Source organism: Parasteatoda tepidariorum, chromosome 12, assembly GCF_982258835.1.
Source record: "Parasteatoda tepidariorum strain Cologne lab strain chromosome 12, Ptep-v5.0, whole genome shotgun sequence".
Lineage (NCBI taxonomy): Eukaryota > Metazoa > Arthropoda > Arachnida > Araneae > Theridiidae > Parasteatoda > Parasteatoda tepidariorum.
Genome location: NC_141766.1, coordinates 64,222,386 through 64,246,439, shown reverse-complemented (window position 1 = coordinate 64,246,439; position 24,054 = coordinate 64,222,386). Strand labels below are relative to the sequence as shown.

The 24,054-nt window shown below is 29.4% G+C and overlaps 2 protein-coding genes across 7 annotated transcripts in view; one reads left to right on the top strand and one right to left on the bottom strand.

Moving 5' to 3' along the window:
• Positions 1-820, bottom strand: part of LOC107446168 (glycerol kinase 5) — an 85,086-nt gene extending 84,266 nt beyond the window's left edge. For 3 of the 6 annotated variants that reach the window (XM_087155869.1, XM_087155870.1, XM_087155873.1), the window contains exon 1: positions 544-807. In XM_087155869.1, coding sequence (XP_087011995.1) covers positions 544-663 — 120 coding nt within the window. In that variant the 5' untranslated portion in view covers positions 664-807. Of the gene's footprint in view, positions 1-543 lie in introns of all 6 variants that reach the window. The other 3 variants (XM_087155872.1, XM_087155874.1, XM_087155871.1) reach the window with 2 other exon arrangements.
• A 20-nt stretch (positions 821-840) lies between these two features.
• Positions 841-21,679, top strand: EMC5 (ER membrane protein complex subunit 5). The gene is made up of 4 exons (XM_016053702.5): positions 841-1,175; positions 8,701-8,753; positions 14,500-14,603; positions 21,376-21,679. Exons 1-4 carry the CDS (start codon positions 1,097-1,099, stop codon positions 21,476-21,478), a joined length of 339 nt encoding a protein of 112 aa, XP_015909188.1. The 5' UTR covers positions 841-1,096; the 3' UTR covers positions 21,479-21,679.
• The last annotated feature ends 2,375 nt before the right edge of the window (positions 21,680-24,054 follow it).

Sequence of the window (24,054 nt, the reverse complement as noted above, 5' to 3'; positions counted from 1 at the left end):
TCCCAGCAGAACACAGAAGTCAAGCATCAGTTAGCGGGTGGGTGACCACTTTGCATAGGGACTGAGAAAGAGGAAGACGGTAGCGGTCCTTCTTAAACTGTCCTACCGTAAAGTGCTCGCTTTGCGCCCATGGTGTGCTACCAAAGCAGGGAAACATCCCCTCTGCAAAGGTTCAAAATTGTGAGTTCAAGTCTTCAGATCATCCTCAGGGATGTTTCTTAGACCATCACCAATAGCCAATTTTGCAGCTCTAGTGTAACATAAATAAAGTATACCTACCTACCAAATGTTATTATGTAAAAAAAAAATTTAAATTGGAAAGTACATTCAGACTTTGCTGAAACAAATAAAAGAAGGAAATAAAGTCTAAAGAAATTAATTTCAATAGTGCATCAAAAAATTTTTTTATATTTTTACTGCTAATAAATACAAAAGTTTTAAACAAAAGAGCCAAATAAATTTGCTAACTAAAGAAGCAACACAAAACTTTATAGAAGCTTAATTAAATATGAGGAATCAAAATTATAAAATTTCTTTTTTTACCACTGCTTTCGCCTTTGCAATGACTTCCATAGAACTATTAAAAGCAAAACATTTAATATTCGTAGTCCCAATATCCACTCCAAGAATAACATTTCGTCCTGATGATTTTGTTACAACCATTTTTTTATGTTTTAATACCTATACATAAATTACATTGAAATGTGTTAGTCAAAGTTCAAATTTGGCAGTGAAAAATCGAAGTTGAACAAATTGTAAACAATCAAGTATGAGTCAATTACAGATAACGTGGAAAGCGAACGAATGCTGTCGTTCGTTCGTTGAACTGGGCGTCTGAGGCCTTACGACCCCTTGAATGCTCTCGTTCGACTGATTCGCATTTGAGTGATGATCCGGATCGTAAAAGCGTTTTATTGATTGATTGATGAAGGGAGGTCTCTCAAATTAACCAATAATTATTGATGCATTGATTAAGTAGTTATAAATAAATGTAAATAAATCACGATAATGGCCGATGAAGTCTTAAAATACTGAATTTCGAAAATTTTTACATTTATTTCAGTGTATATATATTTAATTTGTTGATTTCTTTACGATGAAGAGTAGTATAGGAAGAATTGCTATTGTTATTGGACTTTTATCACTTATCCATTCTGGTTTTTCAGCTGCGCAACGTAAGTAATATTGAAATTTTCGACAAAGTTTTGGTAGTACTTATCAAAGGAAAAAGAAATTCAATTAGTTGCATAAAGTCATCATTAATGTATCTGGAACAAAAGTACAACAAAATAGCAATCTTAAAATAATGAATCTGCATTCGTAAAAAAAAATTATTCAATTATAATTCAATAATTTTCTTTTCTTTATGAAAGTTTCAATTTTCTGTATATTTTAATTAATGTATTTAGTACTTTAACTAAATTGGGGATATTTCCGTGTTGTGATCTGTAATCGCCAAGGTGCCAAGTAGATTTTAAACTTGCAAATTTTTTAACGAAATGTGTAGATGCTTGCCGGACGAATTATACCTTTCGAGTTGGTCCCTTTCTGTGATGTTTTTTTTTTTTTTTTTAAAGTTTCATGCTGCCCGGAAGTTGCCAACACATTGCGATTATTCAGCCGCAGATTATGAAAGGACTAAATTTTAATAAGCAGGGATGTGATTATTCCGCGGATTTCCTCTTTTTTTCAGATTTTTCCATTTTTTCCTCTAATTTCGACTTTTTTTTTTTTTTTTTTGCACAAGTTAAAATATTTTGAGTAATTTAATTTTCCTCGGAGCGAAAGTATTCAAGTCCTCATTCCTCCCTCTGAAGCAAGGGTGGCGCCAGACTCTACCCGATAAGGGATTGAGTCTCCCCGGACAGGGGGGCTCAAACAAATTAATTCAAAATATTTAAATTAAAACGAATTTTATACTTTACATTTTTTTCAATTGTGTTTCTAAAATCACTAATATTGATACCAAAATGTGCAGATTCCATTTAATGTAAATTTAAATCAAATTTTTTTTTCTGTTATCGATGTATTTTGTTAAAAAAAAAAAAAGTTGTAGCAGTAACCGCAATTTCAAAAAATGTCTACGGTTCTTACTCTCATAACGCAAAAATTCTTCGTTAATAAAAATTTGAAATTTCATGCACATTTAACAAAACATTTTGATATAAAATTTTATTTTTATATGCATCGATTGGCTTTTAAATCATTTAAATGTTTTGCAAATAAAGTTTTAAGTATTTTTTTTTTTTTTTTTGCATCCACGTATTCCATCTAAAGATATCATGTCCCGTTTTGAACGAACTTCGAAATGGTTATGCCCATAAAATTGTAAAATTCGAATTTTTTTTTTTAATTGTTACATAGTATAATTTTATGGACAAAAAAAGGGCTATTTTAATCAGGGGATTCGATGTTAATATATATTGTAAATAAATACAAAGAGACTTTTAAAATTTCTCCTTGCGATTCCCTTTTCTTTTCGAAGATGCTTTTAAAGTGAACATCTATGTCCGGCAAAATGCTAATTTCTCCATTTGAGAAAAATAGTACGTCCATCGGCTTAAAATATAAGATTCAAACAATATAGCTTAAACTTGTAATTATTTTTCAATCTACAAATTTTAAATTTGCCTCGGAGAAGCGAATATTAACTAATTTACATTTTTAAAAAAAATTGCCATACATGGCTGTTGTTTGTCTGCCTATGTATTCGTTTCTCTGCAAAGCTGAAAGCACACTTTCTACCAAGATTTCTGTTTCGCCCTGCAGAAGCTTTTTGCATATTGACATACGCCTGCAATGAATAACCTTTCACACAGTTAATTGATTATTGTTTACCACATGTCAATGCGAAACATTCTTTCCTCTACGATTTAAATTTGCTTTTGCTTTCATAGTTATGAATTTTGGGTCACAAAAAATGGACACTAAAAATTAAGAAGTTAGGGGACCAAATTTCGAAAAATATGAGTTTTTATTTTTATTTCTCAGGACTTATTTGACCGATTTTGCTTAAATTTTGTATTTTGGCATTTAAAATTGCAAATGATGAAAAAATTGTGCACCTTACATTTCTTAAGTTACTCGACTTAAATAAAGTAATAATAAATGTTTACTAAAAATTTCATTTCGCATGAAATTATCTTTAGAGAAATGAATAGGAATTGAATGATCTGATTGGAATTGTATGCAAAACTTTTTGAATTCGCTTGAAAAAAATTGGGATATAGTGAAATACGCAAAAACTAAAATGAATATTAAAGGGTCCTAACTTTCAAGCGCGTTCCTGAAAAAACTAATAAAACAATATTTCTAGATTGAAACTACTATATTTTAGGGGTCAAATTTCATACGAAAAAAATTTCATACAATTGCAAAAATTCGTTTTTCCGAAGGTAATGCCGTGCAAAAAATATAGTTTTAAATAGTTATAAAATATTTAATATTTTTTATATTTATATTTACAATATGCGCTGGAAAAATTCTGAATCCTGATTTTTGAAATCCCCGTGTAGTAAATGGCGACTGATGCACGTTAAATCTGTCGAGTCGCAAAGTCCTCCATGTTCCCATAACAAATCAATACCTCTAGGGGTACTTATCCAGGAGTTTCCTTGTCTTCTGGATTGGTTCAAAATTACAAGGCTACGAAGTTGAACATTAGCAGTCGTAAACTCGAAAATTGGGTCGGTTGTTCAACGACGGATTAAATAAAATAAAGTAGCAAGATATACAAAATTTTATATAATTTTATGGAATGTAATTTTAAATTGCGAAATACAAAATTTTAATGAAATCAGTTGAATAATTCGAGATAAATGAAATTTTAAGCTAACTGACTTTTTTAAAATTTGATAACTCTGAAACTAATTGATCGATGGCTCTGAAAGTTTGTATTTTGAAATTAAAAGGAACTAAAAATATGTAGAACTTACAATTCAATATATATTACTCAGGGTTGGCAGGTTTTTGGCATGTGACAGTTTTTGACGGTTTAAACCATGGTTTAAACCGTCACGTCAAAAACCTCACTGTGAAAAATGTTGAAAATGTCAAAAACCTATATTTATATGTGAAATTTAATTAATACATAAAATTTATACATTTTTTTATATAGGATAGTGTTTCTAAATATGTTCTAGAAAAAATAAATTTAAAATTTTGAAGAAACACTTATATTTTGAATAGTAACCAAAATCTTGTACTTTTGAGAGCTCACATCTTTTGTAATATTACGTATTCATTTTCATGTGTTATTGAAAATCTGCAGTGATATTATTAAGAAATTTATTTATAACCAAATTTAGTGTATAGTATAGATTATACTAAAAATTAGACATTTTTAAAGATAAACATTAGCAGTTTTGTACATTAGACATCTTTTAAAGAAAAATCTTTTTAATATTCTTTTAAATCTTCTTAATAATCTTTTTAACATAAGACAATACAAATTTAAGTGCTTTCTGTTAAATACACAGAGTAGTTAGTGTCGATTTACAGTATATTCATTTACTATGCTGAAAATTTAGTTTATCCAAATACTTGTGAATTTCATTTTGCTGAATACTATATAGTTTTGTTGAATATCTAAATATTCAGCTATTGAACAATTACTTCTTGCTTTCAAGATATGCATAATTTGTATTCTTAATACAAGTGGAGAAAAAGAAATTAAGAGGTAAAAATTGTTTTAAAATGATAAGTGTAATAATTATAAATAAATATAATAAACAATATGAATTATATTTATCATTATTCACAAATATAACTACTTTTAAATTCAAATTAACATACTGGATAATAAAGATATTCGGTATAACATTAAAAAAAATTTTATGCACTTGTATCAAGTTTGTATTTATACAACATAACTTGTAAGTTCCTTATAAATATTAGTTATATGTATCAACAAAAAAAATTTTTTTTTAAAAATATATATATTTAAAAAAATTTTGTGCAAAATTTTTCTGCACATGCATTTGAATATAAATTTCTGAGATTTTAAATCTTTTATTAAAAAATATTTTAAAACCTGCTGATTACCATAGTATAATTAAATTTCAATATAATGCATGGCATCTGTTGGTAGTTTTGAAGTTTATATATTTTCTTGGCAATATATATTCTATTCCTTCTATATATTTTCTTGACGGTTTAAACCAGTATTATACCCTTGTCATATCAAAAACCACTTTTGACGTCAAAAACCCAACCCTGATATTACTACACTGGTGTGCAAAACTTAAGCAACAAGTGCGTTTTTTGTCATAACTCTACAAGAAATCATCCGATTGACATGAAATTTGAATATGAGGTACATTATTTTGTACTTAAACGATGGTAAAAGAATAATGGCGCAGAAATGAATATAAAGCTTAAAGTAGGGTATGCAACAGAAAAAGGCTTTATTTGACTTATAGTGGCGTTACACATGATTGCCTGAAGAAGCGTAAGTACAGCTGGCAGATGTTCCCTAGTATGGGATATGCCTTCCCCATACTGTAATTGTTGCTGGGCATCGTCTCTCCATGCTAGATTATCCAGGAGTTCTTGGGGTAAATGTCTCCATTCCTCCTTTAACGCATCTTTCAGCTGATGGGTGTTACCAGGTGGATACTGTCGTGTCGCAAGACGTCTCCCTAATGCATCTCACACATGCTCTATGGGACTTAGATCTGGAGAGTAAGCTGGCCAATCCATTCGTGTGATATCTTCACTTCCCAGTAGCTCTTGAACATTAGCAATACGGTGTGGCCGGGCATTGTCAGCCATAAAAATTAAGTCTGGTTCAATGGCCTCTCGGAACACACACGCATGGGGTAGGATTACCTCATTGCAGTAGCGGTCTCCTGATACAGAACCTCGGTCGAAGATCTGACTCTCAGTCCCCCGGCCAACATAATGCCACTCCAGACGACAACTCCAGGACCACCGTAACGATCTCTTTCCGCGATGTTATTGGGATGAAATCGAGCTGCAACCTCTCTCCAGATCAACTGACGTTGAGAATCGCTTGTAGCACTAAAACGACTCTCATCTGTGAAAACGATCTACAGGACGTCTAGCAAATAAGCCACCTTTTGTGGAGGCTTCTGGCCACTGTAAATCTTGATACTTGTCGTCCTGTGGCTGTGCACAGTTGCTGAGATATGGCGCTCGCTGACTGAAAACGGTTTCTTTTTGCCTGGAGAACAATGTAACGGTAATCTCTTGGTGTTGTTTTCCTTGGACGGCCACCACCAACCTTCCGAACAGCTGTACCAGTAGTTTTAAAGGCATTCCAAGCACGAGAAACAACACTTTTGTTGATCCCGAACTCTTCGGCGACACTGGTCACACTTCGCCCCTCCTCAAGCTTCCCAATCATTCTTCCTCGAGTAAAGTCGTCTAAATGATTTCTTGAAAGCATGTTTCACAAAACAAATCACTTACACTTGCAGCGAATGTCTTTAACTACGGTGCTCTTCATCCTTTTATCACAGCTTTGAGCTACGCGCGCCGATCCACAAGGTTTACGCACACTTACATCACCTACGACATTTTATTTATAAAATTTGCATACAAATAATCTTTCTACTGAATTAAGTGCATATTATATTTCAATTTCATGGCTATCTTATACATGGCTATCTTATACTATCTTATACTTATGTAAGAGGTAAATAATTAAGGGGAACGTGATCGTTAATGAAAGTGGAAGTACAATGCTATCGTGGGATAACTATAACCCAATAGGTTCAAAGGGTCACAAGGAGTGAGGTTTGGATAAATTAGTATCACCAAATTTAGAATAGTGATGAAACTGAGATAAATTAATAATTAAAGATAAATACGATAATGACATGCTATATCCAAATACAAACATATTAAATATATATTTCGAATAAGAAAATTACAAATTCCCTTAACAAATAAAAGAAGTACTCGCCACACACTGGAAGAAAAGGGGGTAACAACAATGAGAACATATAGACTAAAGAAAATCACACCAATTTTTCCATTCAGCTGAACATTTATTTTCGTAATCATTTCGTAAGACATTATTATTGTAAAACACCTTATTTCGTAAAAACAAACAATAAGTTCCAACAAATCTTTGTGACACAAAAATCTTTTAAAAAAAAGGAAATGGGTGACGAGAGAATTAAAACAAAGAAGGCGTCATGCATAAAAAAAGGAAAGCTGACAAAAAAACTTGACTATTGAAAAGACATTTATAGAAAGAAAGCTTAATTTAAGAGGATCTTTAATGTTTAAAAAAAAGATGAAATGTAGATGTATGATTTATAGAAATTGACTACAATCAAGGATTTAAATTTTTAAAGAAAAAAAGGTTAAGAAAAAAAATGTAAAAAAACGATCCCCTCGATACGGACCGAAGTCCGCATCGCGGAGAATGAAAAAAGAGATAACCTGCAAGAAAGAAGCACAAAAAGAGAATCCTCTTAAAAGTGACTTAAAAATTCCTTAACTGGTATAGGACCAGAAAAATTACGGCCAACTAAATTTAAAGAGGCAGAGAGTTTGAAATTTAGAGGAGATTGGTTAGTTAGCCCCCCTAAAATTAAAAGAAGAAAAAGAAAGGCGTGAATAGAGGGGTTGGTTGACTTTCCCCACAGGAAGTGCGATGACCGCATTGACCATGAGAAAGGTCAACAAGAAAGTTAAAAAATTGCTAAATTGAAAAAAAGGAATAACGTTTAAAGAAAAAATTAAAGGCTTTGGTAAAATTAGAAACATTATTACATTATGTGTAAATGTGACACTACTGATGTCTTGTGTTTCTATAGCAAACCTTTAAACTTTTAGTGTTTGCTAAGATAACTAACTTTAATTTTTATTACTTTTTTTACATTTTAATTAGAAAATAACAGTCTAAAGTATTTTTTGAAATAAATAAAGAAAACTTTGAATTATACAAGGATGAATTTTTTTGGGACAATTCTCTTCTTTTTTTAAAAAATTCAATGTTTAAAAAAACAAATTCCGCTTTTTCTAAGAAATTTTCGCTTTTCTTCGAACTTCTAAAAAATAATTATTTTTTTACGCATTTTCGTACCTATGCAAATGCGATTCAAAATTGCATTTACTGGGTTGAAAAATCATATCGCAATCAAATTTTTATGCAATTTAAAATTATACATCGCATTCGTATTCACTTGATTTAAAACTATTAATCTCTATTCGTATTCACACGATTTAAAATTATACATCTTGAGTCGTATCCATGAAATTTAAAATTGCGCATCTTGTTCGTATTCATGCAATTTTGAATTACATATCGCATTTTGTATTCACATGATTTAAAATTATACAAAGTCTTATCCACGTGATTTAAAATTTCACGTCTCGATTCATATTCATGCAATTTAAAATTACATATCTCCAATGATATTCCCACAGTTTAAAATTATTCATCTCGAGTCGTATCCACACGATTTAAAACTACATATCTCGATTTGTGTTCAAGCGGTTTAGAAAATCTCCCATTGGAATTCATGTGATTTCCCGTATTCATGTGATTTAACAATCTCACATAGAGATAAAAATTCAAACAATTTTCGGCTTTTTACCAAACTCATCCCTGATTATACACATTTTTAATTCATTGCCTGTATTGCAAAAATTTACGAACTCTTAATTTTCTACGATTAATATGTATACAATTTTTGTTCTTGAAGCAACTTTTTCGTTTTTCAGATCGCTCCTATTTGCGTCTCATTGAGCTGGGATTTGATTATCTTCCTGTTGATGTAAGTTTTTTCTTATGTGTAACTATCATATTGCGGCGGCACCGCCAAATGGGCAGTAGCTCTTATGATAAGACCGCCAATTGGCGGAGGACTTGACTGAGGCAACCCTGGAATGCAGGGAGAAAAAACTCTTCTTCCCTCGTAGTCTGCAATACATATGGTTTAGTGAATGCCGCTGTGGATGTGCCGTACTTTATCATTTTAATGTTTATTACTAATTAACTAATTGTTATGTAACTTTCCTTAAATATTAAATTCCACTTTAAATATTATGGCTAGCTGATGATTTCGTATTATTTTATTTAAAAATCTATTTTCTTCTTTTTGGACACGATGTACCCCATGTGCCTCAATATCATATATCTACACTACTGTACAGTTGGGCGTAATTGGTTATGTCCTCGTCTTGCCCAACAGACGTCCTGTCCTAGAAGGGTGACTAAAATCAGTGTGCCGGCTATGGGGCAGAATTCTGCCTTCCCAGTGTACGTAAGTAGTGTTATGGCTTGCGGGTCCTCGATATAAAGGGAAGGTACTAGAGTTTCGTTAGAACATTTGCTTGAATAGCGGTTTTCCCAATGCAGAGACTAGTAAATGCTCTAAACGTGGTGTAAAACGAAGATCTAAAGTGCATGAGAGAAGTCTTTTCCTTCTTCGGTATTAAGATGCATCCGTAATTGATCATGTGGCTAATCTAAAATAATTAATTTGCACTGAGGATATTTTAATTATAAAATCTTACACAAGATGTACCTTTTCTATAAAAAAAACATAGCTTTATGGTGTACAGTGTAACGTCCCATATCCGGACGTCCCTTTTCCGGAAGGGTTGATTTCCCGGACACTTTTTAACAATCAAAATAAACAAACATCTCTTCATCTTCCACTCTCTTAATTTTTAAAAAAAAGAGGTCTTTTGACACATTTTTTCCTTTTCTAGCTTCTAGTGATTTATGCATTGAACCCGTAAAACAACGAAAAGAGGAAGAGAAGATCTACCAAGACCGTTGAGTGACCGTTAGTGACACTCCTCCTCTGGAATGCAGGAGAGGAGGGAGATTTATTTTCAAAAGAGAGCAACTGAGTCCCCTCCCCCTTCTTTCCTATGCAGCTGGCTAGTAAAAGAGGCATTTCCTGGAACCTTTTTATTAGAGTGTTAGGGAAAAAAGAAATACTGTGAAAAAGGGTAAACGCAGCAAACGTTAACGTGAAGGGGGAGTCACTTTCAGTCACACAAGAAAAAATAAGGAAAACCCAATCAGCATGCCGTGCCTTTATGCTTGATTGATAGCCAATGATGGGAGAGAAGATAAGTATTTGTCACTTTCCCGCCCTCAACTTGAATGACAAAGGAGGAGGAAATGAATTTTTCTCCTCCACCTACCCACCTTAATGAACAATGGGAATTTCCCCTTCTTGCTTGAAACGTTCTAGTTCAAAATAGCGGAGAAAAAATTAATATTTTCATAACTGTCAATTTTTTTTCGTTTTCTATATTTTAAGCAATAATTAATTTTTTTCTAATATTTTGTTTTTGTTTGATTAGATATTTTAATACTGAAACATTATTCCCCGAAAAATAATGTTTATTTTTTGCTTCTTAGATTCAGATTGTTTATTAGATCGTTTTAAGCTTTGTTTACCTTGGGAGGTAAACAAAGCTTAAAAGGATAAGGAAAAGTCTAATATCCGGACTTCCAGAAGTCCCACCGATTCCGGACACGCGACTTTCCACTGTATTTTAATTCTTAATCCTTAACATATTAGGTCTCAAAATCTGGAAGTATGGTCTCAGTACAAAGTTCAGTAGAAAATTTTAGACCCCTTTATTTGAAAGTGCACAAATTTAGACATAACTTTTGAACCATTTTACCTCATATTAAGAGAATTTTCTCACGATTATAAAACTCATTTAACTGGGCTTCCACTACACAGGGAAAACCTGTAAAATATGGGGAATTGAAAAATCACCTAAAATAAATGGAAAAGGCAGGGAATTTTGATTTTTTTTTTCTTTAAAAAATGGTGACTACTCCATGCATAATCTATTGGATATTTAAAAATGATATTTGCGCTATACTAAACTATTTAATTTACTATTCTGGAGCATTATTTAAGTTTGTACTGCTGCTCCTTTTTTTCTCTAAGTTTTTCCAGCAATTAAAACTAGTATAGTTAGCCCAATGTAACTCACACAACAGCGCAGTAATTCTGTTTCCTCTTAATATATTGTGTATAATTTATACAGGGAAAACACAGGGAATTTTTTTTACTGATTTGAGTGGCAACCCTGTTTAACCAAAGATAATAATAAGAAAAATATAACTTTTAAAAATAATTCATTATTTTATTTAATAACATAAATTGTTTAGCATGCAAATTTTTATATAATTTTAACTGACAAAATTCAAACAGTGAACAACTTCAATTGATAAGTTGCCAAGAAAAGAAAATTTTAGAAAAAGGATTTTTTTAACATCTAAAATATAATTAAATTAAATTTAATAGTTAAATTAAATTTTGATAATTTAATTTTCTAATATTTACACATAAATATTTTAGTTTATCAAATGAAAAAATATTTAATTTTAACATTTCATAAAATTGTTTAATTAAATATAATTTTTTTAATTTAATTACTGCTGTGCATCTGTATAAGTAAATAAATACTTATGCAATCAAATCCTATTTTAGCGGATTTCTAGGGACCGAAGAAATCACTATGCAAAAACGAAAATTCTGTTATACTGACATTTGGAATTTCAACATAAGCCAAAATTATTTTGTTACAATGGAATTTTTTACATAAAAAATAATAAATATTGCATTTAATTACAGTTTTGATCTATTTGTACTCTACATGTAGGAAATATCAAATAAATGTTTTAAAAGCTTACAAAAACAGATTACAAGGAACAATGGATTTATTATCACTTACCTATCAGAAATTATGTAATCTGTAATTTTCTTCTGTACAAATGATTTAGAACCATTAGAATTTACTTATGCAATCAAATCCTATTTTAGCGGATTTCTAGGGACCGAAGAAATCACTATGCAAAAACGAAAATTCTGTTATACTGACATTTGGAATTTCAACATAAGCCAAAATTATTTTGTTACAATGGAATTTTTTACATAAAAAATAATAAATATTGCATTTAATTACAGTTTTGATCTATTTGTACTCTACATGTAGGAAATATCAAATAAATGTTTTAAAAGCTTACAAAAACAGATTACAAGGAACAATGGATTTATTATCACTTACCTATCAGAAATTATGTAATCTGTAATTTTCTTCTGTACAAATGATTTAGAACCATTAGAATTTACGAACTTCTCCAAATTATGCACGTTTTTAAACAACTGAACCGGAAATCACTCCTTTGAAAAGCCACATGCATTTTTACTTCTTCAAGCATGAATTGGTTGGGATTTAGTCATTTCAGGGTGGTTCTGAGTGATTCGTCTTTTTTCACATGTCATTTTCATATCTGAAACTTTTTATTTTGAAGATGCAAAAATATTTGAATTCATTGTGTACTTTTGACGAATGGAAAAGTGTTTTGCTCATGAGAGAAAATAAGAATTATTGCTCATTTTCACCTTCGTTAAATCAGATTACCAATTCCGTAATATCGGTATTTTTAATTCATTGTTTCTATGGTGATTCATTTGAGGATTCGGAAAATATTTGTTACATTGAAAGTTTCGGATTAGTCTAAGACGGTATTGGCTGTATGTACCTAGTTGTATAAGTTATTATGTATTGAATAAATGCTTAAAATGAAATAAACCATTCATTGATCATTTTTATAATAAGCTAAATTTTTTTTTGTATTAGCTATTTAACTCTTCAGGTCAAAGATTTTCTTAAGCTTATTTTTCCCAAACTAGTTGTAATTAAAATATAAGATGTCAAACCTTTAGAATTTTATATTCTTTAAATTGTTTCTACTTGTAATTTTATTTAAGTTAATTGCCTTGTGGCAGAATTTTTTCGGGCTTTCTTCGATGTACCTCTCCTGAACTAATATCTTTCTGCAAGATAATTTTAATAATAACAAATATGCATGTCACTAATTTAAAGTAACAGAAGCACCAACTTCAAAATAAAATAAAAAATTTTGGATAAAATAAAGTAATTTTTTTAATTGATTATGTAATAATTTTCTGTTCTAATATTATGGGCAATATTTTCGCATTTTGTAGGGGGGAACACATTAGTTATTTCCTTTTTCGTGCTTTGTAAATCATCATATTTAAAAAAAAAAAAAATAAAAAAAATAACGTGAAATCCGTAGCAGTAACTACCAGAAAAAAGATTAGACGGCAAAATCACGTGAATCTGACTCTTCAAAAAGTGATTACTAAATCCATGTTTTCATTTCAAGATTCAGTTGTTATGAGAAATAATGTATTAAAAATAACAAGGGAAATCAATAGTAATAACTGCATGAAAAAAATAGAATGAAAATTCTGCAGAAAGCTAAATTTTTTACTTTATTTTTCTAAATTGAGGATAGAAAAATCACAAGCATTTTTTTCCACACCTATACGTGAGAAGGGCATCTTTTGAATATAATTTTGAAGACAAGATAAAATCTTCTGAAAATTTCTATAGAAAAAAAAACAGTTTTTTTACTTCCCAAAGGAAAATTCTTTCTGCAAGAACTCAGTAATGATCTGCAACAATGTTGCCACGGGACTTAATTGTAGTTGGAAAGCCATAATTAGCTAACGAATACTGAGCTAAGCGAATAAAACATTGAGTACTCAATATTAACTGATAAAATGTTGTAAACTAATTAAAAAGAAAAAAGATCACTGAGGCGCCTTATACCTTAACATAGAAAACCTGTTTACCTAAAGAAGACATGTGAAATCATAGCAAAACTTTAAATAAGTTGTGTATATAAGAAAGTGTCTATCTTAAGTAATATTTTTCCAATTTTGTACTGTACTCTTACATACCTATTTTTTATTTTAAATGGTTAAATGAATTATGCGCATTTATAACCCTACCAGTAAAATAACTTGGTACCTCATTGGGTCAATATTCATGAATCTTAGCCCAGTAAGGGTTCAAAGTACTTTTTTTTTCTCCAATATTGGCCATATAGAATTATCTGATTCACCCGATATTTTACAACCAATATCTATCCTGTATAGAATTTTCAGATTCACCTGATATTTTATATCCATTATTTAGCCAATATAGGCCATTCTAGGACCGATGTTAAAAAATCTACACACCCCAATATTGGTCCATCAGTGCATGTTCTTATAGGATTCATATCGAGCCAATTTTGAACCCAGTTGGAGGCCGAGGTAAAAATTTTGCTAGGAAAATTGCGCATCTTTTGTTTTCTCTTCCACAGGAAACATCTTCCTCGAAAAACATAAAACTTAGTTGCTTTTAGAGAACATCAAATTTACAAAACCAGTACATTAACACTATATAAGTTTTGTCTATCTGACATACTAGTGCTACATTTCTTTTTAAGTATGTTTTACTGTACTGTGTCAGAAAAATTTCATTTAGCTTTTTGGCTTAACTTTAAATTGTTATTAGATAATCCTTTATTTATATTTAACTCTAAGCCTCAATTTTTTAACTAGAGTTTAAGTTCATGTAGAATTTTTGTTGTATAGGAGAGAAAGCCTTTAGAAATATATCTAGTATTGTTCTGATATAGTAATATATCATGTCTGACACTTTTTTTATAAATTTTCCTTGTAGATAATTGCTCAAACTTTGTTTAGTCTTATTCTAACTGCTTGGGGTGTAACAGTAATTGCTGGCGATTTCAAAGAAATTCGAGCTACAACTGAATTAGAAAACAAGTAAGAACTTTTTTCATATATATTTATATCACTATAAAGACGAAAAGGATAAAGAGAAAAACAACGAAAATTAATAAGTTTTATTTACTATACATAAGCTGGAAATATGTAGAATTCATGAAATAAGTCAAAAATATAGAGAAAACATGAAAAATATTAAAGATTAATGAAAAGAGTAGAAGAAAAGTTGTTAAAATAAAATATTTAAATAAAAAATTTTAAAAAATGTATATTAAAAAACCAGAAAAATAAAAAGATATAATCTCTTCATCAGCTCACAGGATCATGTCTGCAAAAAGGAGTGCTTTGTAACATTGTATCAATATAGCCAAAGCAAAATATATCAAAACAATAGTCTGAGGAGCACTAAAAAAATTGAAACAAAATTGAACACACATAAAGTAAAAAATATATCACATAAAAAAAAAACAGAAAATAAAATGTAAAGAAAAATCAGAACAAAACACAAAATGAAATCTATAAAGCGAGTAGCGAATCACTTTTTAATCTCTTTAAATTGATCTTTAATATTTTCCATGTTTTCTCTATATTTTTAACTTATACATATGTATGTATAAAGTTCTAGTTAAAGTTTCTTTAAACTTTATTTTACATTTTTATGAATGAGTACAGCTTGACATTTTCTCATTATTATATATTTAAGATAATTTTGTTTTGTTTTTTTATCAGTTAATCTTAAAATCAGCTAAAGAAAGAATCTGCTTGATTTCTCACCCACCGCAAACCATTTTTCATATATTATTCCATGTAAAAACTAGACGTGATGAGGAAATTGGCAGAATTATATCTTAACATTAAAGTAACAAAAAGTGTGTATATTAAATTTTTTTTTTATCATTGAAATTTGTAATGATAACATATTTACAAATTTAAGATTTTACTTTTGCTGTCATTTAAATACTTGTTAACAATGATTGTTTATAACCACTTTAAATGCTTGTTTACTTAAATAAGTAGACTATTAGTTTCATAAAAATTTTATGAAAGAGATTAATATATTCGTACATGCAGTAAAAGTTTTGATTATTGATTCAAATTTTTTGTCACAGTATTTAGGAAAAACTACTGCACCGTTTCTATTTGGGTATAATGAATATAAATTAAAACGAATTTTAAATTTAGCAAGAACTAAAAATGAATTGTAAAGAACAGCCTAACAAAATTAAACTGTAGATATGGCACATGATCTAACAGTGGAAGTACATATTAATAGGCGTTAATTAACCCAACACTGAATCAAAAAAAACACATACCTCTTATGTAGCTGATGGAGAGAGGTCACATTTCTAAATCTAAAGAAAACTAAGAGTTCACTGAAAAAAGAGTCACTTGTTAGGATGAATACTGTTCGTTTTATTTCATATCAACTCAATGGCGACATCAAAAAAATCACATGCAGCACCTCTGATGGAGAGTGTGGTAGTTAGGAGTGACTGGGAAATTTTCGTGGTTTCAACTCAGACTGAACCAAACACAGGAGTGGATGGGAATTAGATCTTTGCCAGAGACATCAGATCAGGGTTATGGGTACTGTACTTCATCGAAGAGAAAAATCATGATTCGTAGCTCTAACTATGACAGCATTTGGTCAGCAGATAAGCTCAAGAGAGATGCAACAGCTTTACCTCATTCAAAACGTGCACATGGTTGTTGAAAATTAGTCAGCAAAATTTTCTAATATTGCAATAATAAAATCCAAAAACTATTCTATTCGGGTAGCAGTAAATTCTTATATAAAACAAAGAGTGTAGGACTTGAATGAAAACTAAAACGTTGTAGAAAAAAATCATCTTCGCCAGAAAGAATCAATCAGCAAACATGGCGGCAGATGGTACGCCATCTCAAAAAAATTTCCCACCTCAGCGAGGAGAGGAAATAAAAAAAATATAACTCCATTAGGCGGAGAGTTGAGAGGATGACCAAGTATCGAATGCTGATGAGCGTTATGCGCTCAGATATTTATACTAAAATGCTGGATAGTAGAAGTTGAATTACTTACTTACTGAAAACTAAAGTTAAATTACCTAAAATTTACAAGTTGAGGTGATATATTTATTATTTTGCAAGTGTTGCGGTTAAGAATATTTTCTCACTCACCGCTTTCACATGGAGATGAAAGATACCGCGAGCCAGGTGTTATTCCTGGAAAAAGGGTACGGCTAGAATGCGAAAGGAATCACTGGGGGAGAGTGTCCCAATTGCATTAAAGATAAAGGGGCGAGACTTGAATTGGATCAGGATTTACTTACATTGGATCTAGATTTTAAAAAAAGGATTTTTTTTTTAAAATTAGATTGTGACTTAATGTCACAACTACATTTAAACTTTTACTTACAATATAGAGCATTAAGTCTTATTTTATCTAAGATTTATATGGCCTGAATCCCTTTGGCAGAATCTTGGCGACACGATGACATTATCGCAGAGGGATACAGAGTTCTTGCAGAAAGACTTTTCCTTTATGAAGTAAAACAGGGTGGCCACCCACCTGGAAAACCTTGAAAACATGGAATTATCAGGGAATTTTTTTTATACTGGAAAAATCCTGGAAAAATCAGGGAATTTTAAAGAAAAGCTGGAAATTTTTTCTTGGATATTTTTTTAATTTCACTAATATAATTTATTTACTAATTTTCTTAATTTAAATTATTTCATCCATTATACCCACACTTTTTAGACGGAAATGTATCTCCAAACAGTTAAAATGTTATCAACTTAGCTATACTTTGCTTGTATCAATGTTTGCTCCATTATAACCCTGTTAAACTAGAATGCCCCATAAAATTCTCCCATGGTTGCGAAACAAAAGTAGAAACCTTTGATCTCTATGGAGACTATGGGACTGCGCTATTTAGGAGGCGCAAAGATTGTGATGGGCGTGGTAGAAGGGGTTAGGTTATTTGCTTCTGTTTTTAGATTCTGTCCGTGGGCAAACTTGAGCTATTTATGGCTCAAGTTTGTTCCAATGCTTTGGTGGTAATTTTTTCCCATTTTAACAAAATGAGTCAAAATGTTTTTGTATTTTTAACTTTATAAGAATCTCCAAAAATTAGTTGGTTATAATTTAATAATAATAGATTTTATATTGCACTCTTTTTCTGAAAGCTTTTGTACTCCCATTCAATGAAATCTGTAAATTATTTTTTCTCAGCAAACCAACCAATCATACATTTTTTTACAATCGCTAACAGCAATGTTTGTCGATGAATTGTTACAATTGTTGCATCAATGCTAATTTTTTCTATTTCATTTTTACTTTTTATATCATATTTTAATTTTAAAAAAATATTTTTTTAGAACTAACTATATATTAATATTTAATTTTACTGCTTGTTAATAAATATTTGACTTTTTAATTCAAAATTCGAATTGTATAGTTATCAGAATATCGAAAGTTCTTAAATGTTGCTTGCATTCCAGAGATGATATTTCCAAAACTATTCCTCCTTTTTCCCTAAAAAGCTGACAAAAACTATGAAACATGTAGGAAACATATTAAATGATGTATAAACATACAATATAATTTTTTTTATTCGTATGTGTTTAGTCGGAAGAAGGAAAACGAAACTTTAGGGTTTTAGTTCTGAGCTGTACAAGATTCTTGTTGTTAAAACAAAAACAATTAACTATGATAAACTAAAAAACTGTGTGTTTAGATTGGAATTCTTTAAATGTTTTAATTTCAAATAAGGAAAAAAAATATAAAATTTAAGGAATTTTATAATTTTTTTTTTCTCTACAGTATGGAAACAAAAATTAGACGATTTTACATTTGTAACATTTATTTTTATATTCTGAATCTCTGAAAGTAATAATACTAATTCAAAACAACATTATTTAAAAATTTGTCTTGGGATATTGGTTTGAAGAAAATATAATCAATGAATTTTACAAAAAGCACTGGTAAGATAAAATACAGTATAATGCAGTACAGTACAGCTTTATATTGAAATAATCTTCAAAAAGTGACAAAAACTTTGTCCCACAAAAGTCCTCCTACACTTTCAAAAAAAAAAAAAAAAAAAAAAAAAAACAAGCGCTGTCTATTAGTAAATATTCTAATTTTTCGTTAAATTAACATTTAGTAGAGTTTCCTTTTGCATCTACAATGGCTTTTATAAGTTTGTAATTACATGCAACTAGTTTATTTATTTATTTATTTTTTTGTCGGGAAAAATTTGTTCAGAATATTTTTTTAAAAATTTTACAGAAATTTTTACAACACTCTATTGCGAATTTAAGAATTTTTCCACAAATTTTATAATTTTAATCTCTGAAGTCCTCCTTTTAAGCATTTTATCACGTATTGCACAGTGCAATAGGACACAATAAACTAATTTAACATATTCATTACTGATTTACCTCTTATGATGACAAATAATCAAATTTGGTCTATTATTTTATTAGGACCACGGGCCGTTTTTAAATGATAAAATATTAATGAGTTAGCGAGCAAAAATTGAAATATATGATTTTCCTATCACCAGTTTTATACAAAATTGCAAATGAATAAATAAATTAGATGAAAAATAATTAAATAAAAAAAGTAAAAGCAGTGGATGATAATTTTAATTCTGAAACTTGAAGGCATTTAACTGTACGATGACTTTCGTGGGGTAAAATTTTTGTTACTATTTGATTATTGATATCTTAAAAATTAACTTTTGCTTTGTTTTTAAAATATTCCATGCAGTTTTGCTTAGAATAGATTATACATCTTATTATCAAATACCCATTTTAATTAATGAATTTTTATTTCTGATTTCAATAAAAGTTATAAATGAACAAACACTTTTGGGAGCCTCAGTAATTATAAAAGTTTATTGATATATAATCACCTAAAACCATTTTCCTTTGCTTAATGAAAATATATTAAGCAATACTTATCCAAGATTTTATTGGTCTTTCTGTTTTTACCATTTTGTAGGTACACTTTGAGCAAATACTACTTAAAGTAACACATTAAAAAAATTTTATTTATTAAAAACAATATATTCTACAAGCTAAACATATTATTTTCTTCACGTTTCTTAATTTTTAAAAAATTAATGTTGTACCAAAGCATTAAAAAACAAAATCTTGTCAAAATAATTTTTTTTTCAAGATATGTTTAAAAAAATGACTTTTTGAATAAAATATTTTATAATATAGACACTTTTCTAGTACACATGTATAAGAAAAAGAAGAAAAAAAACGGACCTGGAAATTTCAAGATTTTTACCTGGAAATATCAGGGAAATTTGAAATCTGATTTGAGTGGCCACCCTGTAAAAAAATTTGATTTTCTTTTGGGCAGAAATTTTTCTAAGATTTTCTCATTTCTTCATAATTATTTTCAAAAGATACCTTTCTTGGGCATCGGAGCGAGGAAAAAATGCTTATGATTTTTCTATTCTCATTTGAGAATAATAAAGAATAAAGATGTAAAAAATTTGGTTTTCTGCGCAGAAATTTTCGTTAAATTTTTTTATGCAATAATTACTAGTTTTAGTGATGCCGCATAGTTTTTAAAATCCTATATTTTTAATGCGATATTATTTATTACAACAACTGAATCTCAAAATGAAAACACACATTTGGTAGCTTCTTTTTGTGGATTCCTATTCGCGTGATTTCGCCTTTGATCTACTTTCGGTAATTACAGCTATTGATTTCATGATTATTTTTAATTCTTTTTTTTCAATGTGATGAAGATAAACAAAATAGGAAAAAAGAAATAATTAGTGTATTTTCTCCCTACAAAATGTGAGAACATCGCATATAATATTAGAATAGAAAAATTTTACATATTCAATTAAAAAAATTATTCTATTTTATTCACAAGAATTTTTTTTTAAATTTGATGCTTTTGTTACTTTAAATTAGTAACATGTGTATTTGTTATTAAAAGTATGTAGCAGAAAGATATTAGTAGTGGAGAGGAATGTCGCAGAAAGCCTGTAAAAGCTCTGCCATAGGGGCCTGAATGTCGAAATAATAAGCGCTCTGTTGAAAGAAATCTAAAATTGGATGACCTGACACGCCTCACTTTTCCACGGTGTTGTTCCCAGTCAAGGCCAGATTAAGCCTACGCGGGGCCCTAGGCCCTTCAAATTTTTTGGGTCCTTAGATTAAATTTTTTTCTCACATATTTTTCATTTATTCAAATATAAAAGTATTTATATATCTTTTCATTTAAGAAAGCATATTTAAAATTAAAATAAATAATAAAATAAATTTTACTTTATTTTATTAAATTAGAACTAAAAAATAATCATAACATTTTGAAAAATCATTGTTTTTCTTAATTTTTTTTCAAAAAATCCATTTTAAGGTGGCACTAGGCCATGGCCTAATGGGTAATCCAGCCCTGTTCCCAGTAGAAGTAAGCGGATTTTATGATTAGAATCACGTTTTTAGGGAGAATAATTTAAGTTTTTGTGCTTTTTTTCATATTATACCCTATTAGCTTGAGTTTCTTACTGAAATTATTAGCTGTAGTTTAATTTGTAAAACTTTTATCCCTTTATATTTAAATTATAAACTAAGTGATATCTTCATTGTTTTGAAGCATGTTGCATTCATAGTTTTTTTCTGATGGAGTGTATGCTCAAGGCGTTTGGTATTTAATTATTAAATTGAATGTGAAGTATTTTGCTGTAGTATTTAGATTGCTCAATTACTGTCTCTTTTTTATTTCTGATGCTTAACAGTTGTAATTTTTTTACGTATTTTTCAAAATGCTTCTATTTAATTATTTATTCCAATTTAGGTCTTTTGAATCAGCAGGAAACAGACCATCATTTTATACTTTCAGTCATCGAGGAAAAGTTTTAAGTTCTGTCTATAGTATTGGAAATATAGGACATTTATGATCATGTAACTTTGCATGTATTTAGTCATCATTTGATTCATTCTCTCACGAAATATACAAACTTGTTTTGTTGAATTTTTTTATCAATGTTATTTACTTATAAAAATTTATAATGGTCATTCATATCTCATACATTGCTGGTAAAGTATGCATTATGATGTCTTGCTATTACTTGAAATAAATATTTGTGTTATTGTTTTCATTCTTAAATGCTTACATTGACAAAATAAGAATTTCACCTGAAGTAAACAGAATTGTTAAAATTTCAAACTTTACCAACTTTTCATAACACTCATCTTTTTAAAGTCTAAGATATGGACAATAGAATTATAGGACATTGATGATCATGGTACATTTACTTTTCATTTGATTCAATCTCTCACTAAAGATGCAAACTTGTTTCTTTAGATTTATTTATCAATTTTAATTAAATATAAAAATTTATAATGTTCATCCATAAAGTATGCATTATGATGTCTTGCTATAACTTGAAATAAATATTTGTTTTTATTGAGAAAATCTCCCTAAGTAAACAGTAGGGCTGAGGGATAAATCGATGCATCGGAAAATATTGATTTTATGCGATCATCGCTGATCTGATGTTTGAATTGGCATTTTTGGGAGTATCAGAAATTGTGATTTACTGAGAGGTGCACCGTGTTTCCCGATGTGTCATTGATATCTACTCTCGTGAAGTTGAACAGTCTTCCTAATAGTACATCGATATCTGCAAGCTCGTGCAAAGAGTATTTTCCTCCGTAAGTGTGCAGTGATAGCTGTGGCGAGGATCGTTATCTTTCCCCATCTTTTTTACGTCGCAAATCATTGTTTTGCTGACATGATGAATCTGAATGTAATTGAGAATCAAAGTGTTGTTGAATTTCTTAGTTATGGAAGAGTTTTCTTTTAATTTGTGTGTGTAAATCCTGTTGGTTTTTTTATAATCCAACCTTTTAATGTTTTTTAACCACTATTCTGCAGACATCCACTTCTCTAACAAGGGAAACTAGGGAAGTGTGACTCGCCAATTTTGAAATAAACTAGTGGGATGTCTGCCTTATGAGGAATAATTTTGGGGGGCAACATTCGTTTCGGCCCAAAGAAGGTCCTGTGAGAGATAAAAATTATTCTATATATAGAAAAATCGATATTTTATTACTTCAATGCAGACTATTAGTCACTGTAATTGTCTCATACTCCAATTAATTTGTAATTAATTGTTTAAATAATTAATTTGCTAATTGTTAAATTAATTAGCAAATTAATTAATAATTATAAATTAATTAATTGATTTGCAATTACATACTCCAACTAATTTTGAAAAATTTTTAAGGAAAATAAATTAAAAAAATTTGATGTCAATTTTTTTCTTTAAAATTAACCTAGCATGTTTTTCTGAAAAACTACAGATATATAAAATTTTTGAAATCAATTTTGACAATAAATATGCATTATATAGTATGCTAAAGTACCACAAAATTAATTGGAGTATGAGATAATTACAATAACTAATAGTCTGCATTGAAGTAATAAATACCGATTTTTTAATATATTGAATTATTTTTTATCTCTCACAGGACCTTCTATGGGCCGAAACGAATGCTGCCCCCTAAAATTATTCCTCATAAGGCATACATCCCAATAGTTTATTTCAAAATTGGCGAGTCACACTTCCCTAGTTTCCCTTGTAAGTATTGAGAAGTAATTATTAAAAAAATGCAACTTTATTTTTTTTTAAAAATGCAACTTGCTAATTGGGAATTTACACAGTACTAAATATAAAACATTTATCATACCAAAGCATCGGAATGCATCAAAATATCTCGATGTTAGCGTGACAATGCATTGCATGCCTAAATCTTAACATCACCCACAGAAACAGATTGTTACAATTTCAAACTTTACCGACTTTGTCTTAACACACATCTTTTTAAAGTCTGAGATATGCTGTTAGATTTCTATTAGCATATGATTAAAATTTAATTATTTTTTAGTTAAAAATGAAAGTAATAATTTGTTCAGAAAATTTGTAGAATTTTTTCATTAAAATGAAAAACTTTGCTTTCAAAACTAATTTCAGCATTTAACTTACTTTAATTATTACTGCAATTATCAAAAGAAATTAAACTCTACTAATAACATTCAAAGATATAAATATATTTGAGACTGATTGGTATTCATAATACTTTTTCTTTTATACAATCATTAGATATATACCTAAAAAAATCAATTTTATATTGCTCATAAGTTATGTATTTGCATATATTTTCTTCTAACTACTACATCGAAGTTCGTTAACAACTATGTATTAAATTATTAAATATTGATAGCATGTCAAGTTTATAAAATGATCTTACAAATAATAGTTTGCAAATAACAGAAAAAATATATTTTGTTAGTAAAGGTAACAAAAAATACTTGAAATAAGGAAAATATGTTTTGTTTAGTTGGTGTATCGTTTCTACAATAATGGTATTTAAGACAACTTTGATATGTTATGAATTTAATTTATTTGAGATATACATTATAATATTTTTAAAATTACTACTCTTTTTTATAATGAATTGCCTACATTGT